Source organism: Gastrolobium bilobum, unplaced genomic scaffold (assembly GCF_033153095.1).
Source record: "Gastrolobium bilobum isolate Gb01-03AN ecotype WA unplaced genomic scaffold, APGP_CSIRO_Gbil_v1 utg5611, whole genome shotgun sequence".
NCBI lineage: Eukaryota > Viridiplantae > Streptophyta > Magnoliopsida > Fabales > Fabaceae > Gastrolobium > Gastrolobium bilobum.
Window position 1 is genome coordinate 45,705 of NW_026897495.1, and position 10,803 is coordinate 56,507.

The 10,803-nt window shown below is 32.5% G+C and overlaps 1 protein-coding gene across 1 annotated transcript; it reads left to right on the plus strand.

Moving 5' to 3' along the window:
• The first annotated feature begins 7,253 nt into the window (after window positions 1–7,253).
• On the plus strand, window positions 7,254–10,803 carry LOC133307391 (uncharacterized). The gene is made up of 3 exons (XM_061507897.1): window positions 7,254–9,382; window positions 9,462–9,705; window positions 10,096–10,803. Exons 1-3 carry the CDS (start codon window positions 7,254–7,256, stop codon window positions 10,801–10,803), a joined length of 3,081 nt encoding a protein of 1,026 aa, XP_061363881.1.

Below are 10,803 nucleotides of genomic sequence, written 5' to 3' on the forward strand. Positions count from 1 at the left end.
AAAGAAACTGCTCACGACTACATAACTTCCCATCAATAGAAAAGAAAACTGCTCACCTCATAACTACCCATTAAAGCAGAAAAGTAACTGCTCACTACTTAACAACTCATTAAAACAGAAATAAAAACTGACTCCTAAATAATTAAAAATATTGCAGTTTCTAAAGCATGATTTCTAACAACTTCTCTAGTTTAAAAGAAGTGGCATTTAATTTAAAGTGCTGAAGTACATATATTACAATCACCTGCAATTTTCTAAATGATATTTTACTGCTGAGAATCTGTGCTTTCCTTATCAGACTAAAAGGAATGATTTCTGGCTTGCTTCAATAGAAATAGCGCAATTCAGATTTTATTCCTCTCTTAACGTTAATTAATGCTTCCTCTTTCTTCATCAAGCTTCGTACAAATTTAGCAACACTCTGGGAAACAGTTCTCATCTCATCAATATGAAATTTAGAACATATATATGGTCAGAATGAATTATTAATTTTTATGTTTAAAATATGAGGAGCGTTATTTTTACAACCTAAATATTTTACAATCTCTTACAATATATTTTTTTATTATTGATTTTCGTTAATCTAACGGTTATAATTTATTGAAAATTAATAATTAATAATAAATATCACCCGATAAATCATAAGATTGACGAAAATCAACGATAAAAATAAATTGTAAGAGGTTATAAGTATAATGCTCGTCGTAAAATATTTAAAACCCTTAAACTAGTTTGGATTATGTTTAAATAGGTCAACACAAGCACCGTTGGATATTTGTTATACCTGATATATTTAATTGAGGCACAAATGTCATGAATAACGTGCTAACGTGTCCTAATGAAAATGTTTCACTTTCAGCGGAAATATTTAATATGCTCCAGAACCATTTAATGATTTGGTGCTCCCTCTTACAACACTAATTTTCTATTTCCCATTTTACCCCTGTTATTTTTCTTCTTTTCCAATTTTATCATTCCATTTACACTAACGGATCACCTAAAAAATGGTGGTCCCGGACCACAATAAATTCTCTCACTTTCAGCGTAAGAGTGCCACGTTATTCCAGAGTAATATGTGTGTGTGAATCTGATGAAATGTATTTGAAAGGCATCTAGCTGCCTCTATAACGAAATTCAGAAGATGCTTAATGCTTCGTAATCTTATTTGCGTCTTTGACTCTTGTTTTAATTTTGATCCGATTTAAATCCTGCCAAATTTTGATTGAAAAGGAACTTGCATTGTATTGGGTCATTCATACTAATTCACAGACCCTAGCTGCTAAAAAATTTGGCCACAACCCACTGGTGGGCAGTGCCTCTGTACTTTTTAGGTTGGTTTTAGAAAATCACAAATTGATGAAAGACCACAAAAGGCTATGGGTTTACAAGCCTAATAAAGTGAATTTCCCGTGGTTTACGAATTCTTATTCTTATAAATTTCTAAATAATTTTTTAAACAAAGTCCGAGATTAATTAAATGACTTTTCATAGAGAATCTCAACTATAAAAAGCATGTAATTACATTTAAAAAATATTGCATTTTACAATATCTAAAGAAACTCAAAATTTCAAAATTAATTTATAATAATAATTTATTTAACGATTTAATTCAAGTGAATACTTAGGATGTAAATGGTAGTCGTTGATAATAATTCATAAATAGTCTCATTTCATCAATTGCATTCAATATTTTGATTTTATTTATTATAAAAAAAACTTATTTTTCTTTTGTTGGAAAAGGAGAAGGCCCAAAGGATATAGTGACAGTTGTCCAGGCTCAATCTGGGTGTCCTGGATTAAGCTATCATCCAAATATGTAAGAAAGATATAGGGACATTGACCCAAAACTCAAAAAGCTTATAGTAGCCCATATTTGAAGTTTAGGCCCCTCTTTATTTTTTTAAGGTAAACCAAACTTCGTATTACCAATGGATTAAGCCATTTACATCCTAAAATTTTATATTTTGCGTTAAGGATAAGTGTGTATCATTTTAAAGGATGTAAAATTGTGTCATTTTAAGTGAGAGAAAGAGATAGATAAAGGAGGAGAGAGAGTGGACAAAAAAATATAAAGATGTGGGTCCCACCTCTTTGTGAGAGTGAAAAGATATAAGTTGTATCATTTTAAAGGACAAACACTTTTGCCTTTGCGTTAAGCCTAACTCTCTTTTTTCACCCACTATATATACCCTACGATGCTCTTCATTCCTCTCCATCACCATCATTGTTAATTAATCTAACTAGTCATTACCTTGCACTTTCACTTCACTACACAAACATGAAATCCTTGAAGATTCTCTTCTTTCTCGCCATGCTTGCGGTTTCATTCAGCACTCTTTCCAAAGGAGAATCTCTCCCCAGTACTACAGATGACAATGAAGCTGATGATGCTAATGTTCCATCTGAAATTGAAGAACCTACCTCTCTTCGTGGAACAAGTCGTTTCCTTGCCCACATTAGAGGGAGAGGCGTGACGTTCACTTGCCAAATAAATCCAAGATTATGTTATCTTAAGCGTAGCCCAGGCCCTGATTGTTGCAAAAACAAATGCGTGAATTTGTTGACACACACATTCAACTGTGGGAGGTGTGGAAAGAAATGCAGCTACAAGAAAATATGCTGCATCGGTAAGTGTGTGAACCCTATGACTAACGAGAAGCACTGTGGGAAATGTGGTAACAAATGCAACAAGGGAAGCTCGTGTGTGTATGGAATGTGCAGTTATGCATAGAAGATTATATATGCAACTCCAACTCGATCGAAAGGAAGCTTAATTACTTGGTATAGTTCATTAAGTATTGATTAGCTATTAATTTGCCAGTAGTATGAATAATAAAGTGCATATCATCCAATTGATCAAATCTGCCTGAGTTTATTTGTTCTTCATATATGTATATATTGGCAACATTATTTTTGCGGCCGCGACAGAAATATTTTATCTGCCGCAAACACATATTTATCAGGATACGGTGTTGGATCCTAATTTAAAAAAATAAATAAATCAATAGATCCATTTTTTTTGTCTTTGCGGCTGAAAGCAAATATATGTCGCTGCTACAGAAAAATCGAATCCAAATTTTCTATAAGTACTTATAAAAATGTTAATGATGTATGAATGAATAAAAAGGGTTCAGTTTTTTATAAATATTTATAAAAAATATGTGTTCGGTTTTTCTGCATCAACTACAGATATTTTCTTTCTGCCGCATAGACAAAAAATAGGACCCACTGTTTTTTTTAAATAATTATCAGGATTCAACATCGTATCTTGATAAATATGTGTCTGTGACAGACAAAATATTTCTGCCATAGATAGAGAGATAATTTTGCCTAAAAGATATATATAAACGCACTAAACAATATATTGTTTATAACATTATGATAGCTGTCATGTTTGCTTTCTTTCTTTTTATATAGCTAAAAATGATTAATTAAAGCTAAAAATAGTGACATGAATTCAAGAATAAAGCTAAAAATGCACGCATGAAACATGAGATAGACCTGTCTTTATTAAATTTGATTAATTAAGTTCTTTTAATTTATATCTTGTGAAACCATCATGTTACTATTTGATTTCACGTAAAGAATTAACTATTTCAATAATTTAAACGGCTATTGTTGAGAAACATGGCAACGGTCACATAAAATTGAGAGGAATTAAAACGAAATTTTTACTCTCTTTTTTATAATTTTTTTTATAACAAATGGTTACTTTTTTGAAATTAGTATACGATAATATGCATTGAATTTTAAGTACCTAAAGCAAATTTTTATTTAATACAATTAAGATCAATATATGCCTTATGAACACAGGGGAGAGTAGCTTATCGCTAACTAATCACCAATTAACCAATTAGTCCTGCACACGTGTGGTAATAGTTATACATCTATATTTAAAAAAAAAATCTATTAAAGTTAAAAAAAAAATGAAAAAGTATATCTTTATAGTTTGATGTGTTTGTAAAAATGTTTGGGCTGAGCTGAGCATTGACTATATCGTGTGCGAGAGTGGCAACTGCAAGCTTGTGCAATAGTGCTCCTTCGATTTTCCTACACCTCTACCTCGATTGGTTCTTGAAAGTAAGCTTTATAAGTTTGTTGGATCTGAATTTTCTGATGTGAAAAAAAAAAATATGATTACACTACAAAAAACAAGGCTTACAGGGACATTAGTTTAACCACATTTATTAAAATGTTGATAAAAATCCGAAAATACCCCTGATTAGCCACACTATTTTCAAAATGAAGTAAAATTATTTTTGAGTTTTTTATTATCTTTTATTTCTAAAAAATATTTTTCATTTCTATTCACTACTCTATTACTCTGTTCTATTAGGGATAAACACTAAAGTCTATCCTCCTTCTTTAGGCTTGGAACTCAGTTCCTTTCTTTAGGCTTCAAATCGTGGTAGAATTTCTCAGTGCTAAGATGACTCTAGTTTTAGATCCTTACAGATCTATGAATGTTCACAATATTTTTTAGTATTATATATTTTTATTTAATTATTTTTGAAATTTCAGGTTTACGTTTCATCTCTATGATTCGAAGTGCCGATCTCAGATCTAGTTTTTTCATGCAATTTTAAGGTTCTGAAATTATAGTGGAACTTTAGTTTTTAGGGCTCTGAAGTTAACTCTCTCTCATAGTCAGGTACTCTCTCTCGTTTCTTCTGTTTCAATAAGTTCTGTATATTTGTAATACTTAGTTAAAATTTACTTCTCATCGATTTCGAACCCTGTGACGTGTTGCGTCTCAACTTGAAGCCTGCGCCACACCTTGCTCCATCGTCCACGGTGAGTTTCTTTCATTCTTTTTGCGGCTGTGATGTGAATTTTATTTTTAAATTTGCCTTCAGTTAGAAATTAGTATATCATCATATATTACTTGGCGACTGTGCTTTTATTCTATCGTATGCTTTTATTCTTAATCAATTTTTACTGGGTTTATGTTATATGATGATTTTTTTTCTGTTATGGTTGGTGTGAAACTTAATGTGTGAGGTTGCAAATTGCTGCAGATACTTATGTCCTGAGCCCTATCCACAAGAAAATCTAGAGTTTCTTCACTCACAAAATATTCTGCTCTTTCAATTTGGAATTGAGGGGAAGACGGTAATTTTAATTTCCCTTTTTGTTCTGTGATATTAACTTTCATAATCATCAGTTATGCTAAAACGTGTGTTCTTGTGTTTTAATGTTTGAAATCTGGGTTATCAGAAATTTGGTTCTCTTAGTTTTTCAAATTTTGAAGACAAATTTTTATTGAAATGTCAAGACATTCAGTTCGAGGTTTAAATTTGTTATGCAGTTCTTTTGCTACTCATCATGTCATGCTTTTATTCTATCGTATGCTTTTATTCTTAATCAATTTTTACTGGGTTTATGTTATATGATGATTTTTTTTCTGTTATGGTTGGTGTGAAACTTAATGTGTGAGGTTGCAAATTGCTGCAGATACTTATGTCCTGAGCCCTATCCACAAGAAAATCTAGAGTTTCTTCACTCACAAAATATTCTGCTCTTTCAATTTGGAATTGAGGGGAAGACGGTAATTTTAATTTCCCTTTTTGTTCTGTGATATTAACTTTCATAATCATCAGTATGCTAAAACGTGTGTTCTTGTGTTTTAAATTTTTGAAATCTGGGTTATGAGAAATTTGGTTCTCTTAGTTTTTCAAATTTTGAAGACAAATTTTTATTGAACTGTCAAGACATTCAGTTCGAGGTTTAAATTTGTTATGCAGTTCTTTTGCTACTCATCATGTCATAGTTTTATATTTATTCATCTATTTGGGAAAAGGGGAATCTGGATTTTTTCTAAAATAAGTTTTGGTGTCAAGTGATTTTTTTGTAGAGCACAATAGCTGCAAAAGTTTTTTTACACATGGCTGTGCATTATGGAAGACTGGTTTTACTGTTATGATTGCATTAAACAATGGAACTAATGATCATGTTCATGAAATTTGATGCATATGGATTAAGGACTCAAATTTTGGTCTCCCTGTTAGATTTTTTTGATTCCAGAGCTAACGAGTCTTTGTATTATTCGCAGGAAGTTTCTTTGCCTATTCTCAAGGATTCTATCATGAAGGCTCTGAAAGTTTTAATTGGTACTGAATTGTAACAATCTCCTTCAACTTTGTGATGCAGTTTTTTGTGAATATCCCCAGCTTTTAATTGAAAGTAGACAACAAACACAGGTATGCTTTTATTCTATCAAAAGATTCAGCAATCAACTAAAATTGCAAAGTAAATAACAGTTTAAATAAAGTGAAGAGAGTAATTTAATAAATAATTAAAAGTAATTTTGTGATGCAATATGATGCAGGAACAGGTATGGTTGGATACCTACTCCTATCCAGTGTCTAAATTTTAAACAAGTTTTCTTCTCTTGGCTTAGCATTATTTTCTTAGCTTTACTTCTTTTCTTTAATTTTTGGTATATATTAAAGATAAGAACCATTAGTCATTGATGGTTCATTTGCCTATAAGCTAAAAATGTGGATTTAAGGGGAAGTTGCATGCCCCCTGTACTCTTTGGTTCTCAGATTTGACAAATTCTAATAAATTCTTATTAGTAAATATTTTGAACTTTATCATGAAGCTGGCCCACGCCTTTATGATTTTAAACCGGTGATGGGGTTACGCTTTCAAGTATGTCATATGTATCCTTTATTACCTGTGCTGATTATAAAGTGTATATCTAAACATTGCTAATTGTATAATGATTTCATGTACTGATTAGCTTAATGAAAGTTGTTTCTAGATATAACATAAAAATATATTGTGAGGAGAATAACATAAAAATTAGGTCAATAAAAGTAAGAAAGTGGATGTTTTTATTTAATTTAAAATATATTGTGAATTTTTACCAAAAAAAAAATATTGTTACCTTATATATGTCCATAGGAGGCAGGAGATTTCAGCCGTGTAGATTGGCTCAGTATACAAATCTTGGAGGTGTGACCATCGACTCAATATATAAAGTGATCAGCATCTAAAGGTATTTTCTAAAGTGAATTTTATTTTATTTTAATATTTTATTATTAGATATTTTAAATGCCTTTTGATTCGATTTAAATTAAATTTGAAAACAGATTTAACTAATTATGATCGATAAGAGTTGGATTGAGAAGCCACTTAGATCAAAAGAGTACCTATATGGGGTAGTCCAATTTTTGGACTTTGCCTTTTCAAACGCATCTATTAATGGACAAATTTTATGTCCTTGCATTAAGTGTGGATTTCGTAGTATGTGTGATAAAACTGAAGTGTTAAGTCATCTACTTCAAAAGGGTTTTCCAAGAAAGTACACATTTTGGTACATGCATGGGGAAAAACATATTCAATCCAATGTTGAAGAAGCACAAGCACGCGAAGACCCAATTAGACAATATCCAATGCAAGATATGTTAAATGATGTTTTTGGTGTCTTTGATGATCATGGAATTGAAGATTCTGACACATCAAATCAACCTAATGGCGACCACACTGGGGGTACAAAAGATGCCAGTAAAGAAGAGTTAGAAAAAATTAAAGAATTGCTAAGGGATGGGAATCAAGAACTCTACGATGGTTGCACAAAATATAGCAAATTGTCATTCATTGTTCGGTTGTATCATATAAAAGTCTTATGTGGTGCAACTGATAAAACATTTTCTTTGATTATTGAACTTTTAAATGATGCTTTTCCCCATGCTAAATTGCCAACATCTTTCTATGAGGCAAAAAAGATGATTAAAAGGTTGGGTCTAAGCTATGATAAGATTCATGCATGTCCAAAAAATTGCATGTTATTTTGGGGTTCACCGGAGGCTGAGAAGATGGATAAATGCGAGAAGTGCAACACATCCAGATGGAAATCAAATGAAAATGATGGTGGTGCAAATAATATGATGGACGACACAAAGAAGAAAAAAACAAAACCAGCAAAAGTATTGCGATACTTTCCACTTATACCTAGATTGCTGAGACTATACATGTGCTCTAAAACTGCAGAGCAGTTGAAATGGCATGCTACGGGGGTAAACCCAGATGGGTTATTAAGGCATCCTAGAGATAGTAAAGCCTGGAAGGAATTTGACTTATTGTATCCGGATTTCGCTTCAGAGCCGCGTAATTTACGAATTGCATTAGCTACCGATGGTTTCAATCCATTTGGAACTTTAAGTTCCAATAATAGCATTTGGCCAGTGATGTTGTATATTTATAACTATCCTCCGTGGTGTTGTATGAAGCAAACTTCTCTTATCATGTCAATGATAATTCCTGGTCCTAAGATGCCTGGCAATAATATTGATGTTTACCTGCAGCCCCTAGTTGCAGAATTACAAAAATTATGGATTGGTGTAGATGCTTATGATTCCTCTACTGATGAAATGTTTCAAATGCGTGCTTCATTGTTTTGTACTATAAGTGACTTTCCAGGTCTTGACAACTTATCTGGGTGGAATACACATACATTGCTTGCTTGTCCATCATGTAATTTTAACACAGAATCTAAAAGGTTGAAGTTTGGTAGAAAAAATTGTTTCATGGGGCATCGTCGGTATTTGTCACCTGATCACAAGTACAGATACAACAAACATTCCTTTGATGGTTCTACTGAACTTAGGCCTGCGCCTATTCCACCATCAGGTTCAGACATGTTAAGACAAATTGAGGTGAGTCAAAAAAGGGTTGAGGATGAAGGTACAAGTGAGATTGGCCCACAACAATGGAAGAAAAAGAGTATCTTTTGGGATCTACCGTATTGGGAGCATAACCTCATTCGTCATTGCCTTGATATGATGCATATAGAAAAAAATGTTTGTGATAATATATTGTTCACAGTGCTTGATGACAAAAGGAGAACAAAAGATAATTTTCAAGCTCGTAAAGACTTACAGGAAATGGGAATTAGAGAAAAGCTTCATCCATATCCTAATTCCTCTAAGTTTCCTCCATCATGCTTTAAAATGAAGAATTTGGAGAAAGATATCTTCCTAAAAGTTCTAAAGAATGTGATTTTCCCTGATAATTACTCATCAAACATTTCTAGATGCATTGACATTAAGAAACGCAAGATCTCTGGTTTAAAGAGTCATGATTCACACATTCTGATGGAGCATCTTTTGCCAATTGCCTTAAGAAGAACTCTTCCTAAAGAAGTTACTTCTATTTTGATTGAGCTATGTAACTACTTTAGAGAAGTATCAAGCAAAGTTTTAGATGTCAAGTATTTAGAGAAACTACAACAACGAATTGCTTTGACCCTTTGCCACATGGAGATGATATTCCCTCCATCCTTTTTCACCATTATGGTTCATTTGGTTATTCATCTTGGAGAGCAAGCAATGATTGCTGGTCCGGTACAATACAGATGGATGTACCCTATTGAAAGGTATATTCTTTTATATATCAAATTTTTGTTATATTTTAATGATTTTTCTTTTATAAGATTTGTTTTCTTTTATTGTTAGGACCCTCGGCCATTTAAAATCATATGTTCGTAACAAAGCCACACCAGAAGGTTGTATAGCTGAAGGGTACTTAATGGAGGAATGTCTCACTTTTTGTTCAAGATATTTAGATGATGGTGACATTGAAACGAGGTTTAATCGACCAAGACGCAATAATGATGACCATGAACTTAATGCTAGTAGTGAATCAACTATTTTGTTGAATTTATTTCCTACATCAGGCAGACCTATTGGTGCTATCAAGGTTATTTCCCTACAACCCTTGGAGAAGATGCAAGCTCACCGCTATGTCTTAACTAATTGTGAACTAGTTGATACATTTCGCGAGTAAGTTACAAGTGACCTCATTTTGATTTGTTACAAACTCACCATAGGTAATAACTTAGAACTTCTTCATCCAGGAAGTGTAGAGCTGAGGTTACAAGGATGCATCGTGGCAAAAAAAACACCTCCAAAATTGTGGAAGATTACATGCACAATCATTTTCACGAGTGGTTTAAAGAATATGTAAGACTATATATATATATATATATATATATATATATATATATATATATATTTAAATTCACTTAGATATTTTTTTTTATCATAAAAGCTCTACACAATTATCCTAATACTTTTTAAAAAATAATAGGTTGCAAGAAAGGATGATCCCACTATTTTGACTGAAATTGAATGGCTTGCAAAAGGGCCAAATAATATTGCAAGGAGATTTAATGGGTATAATATTCATGGTTTTAAGTTTCGTACAGAGAGGAAGGAGCAAGGATTGAGTACACAGAATAGTGGGGTTGTTATGTCTGCCATTACTAAAAGATTTTCAAGTGGTAGGGAACCTATTGAAAGATCAATTGATGTTATGTACTATGGGAAATTGGTTGATATTATAGAGTTAGATTACTATGGCAAGTTAAGGGTTGTGCTATTCAAATGTATTTGGGTAGACACTACACCTAACAAGGGAGTCAAGATAGATGAATTTGGGATAACAAGTGTAAACTTTTCTCGCATGATACACACAGGTGCACATGAAACAGATGAACCATTTATCCTTGCAGCTGATGCTAGAATGGTATATTATGTTGATGATCCAATTGATCAAGATTGGTGTTGTGTTTGTCATGTGAAACCTCGAGACATATATGATATGGGAGATGTGAACTTAATGGACTTGGAAGAGCCATTGATGGAGGACATACCTTTCTGTGAGCAACATTTGGAGAATATTGAAGAATTACAATTAGTTCGGGATGATGTCAATGAACAAGAACAAAATGAACCAAATTATGATGAAGATCATAATAGTTGCAGTGATGGAGATGTAGGAAGAATGTTAGACTAG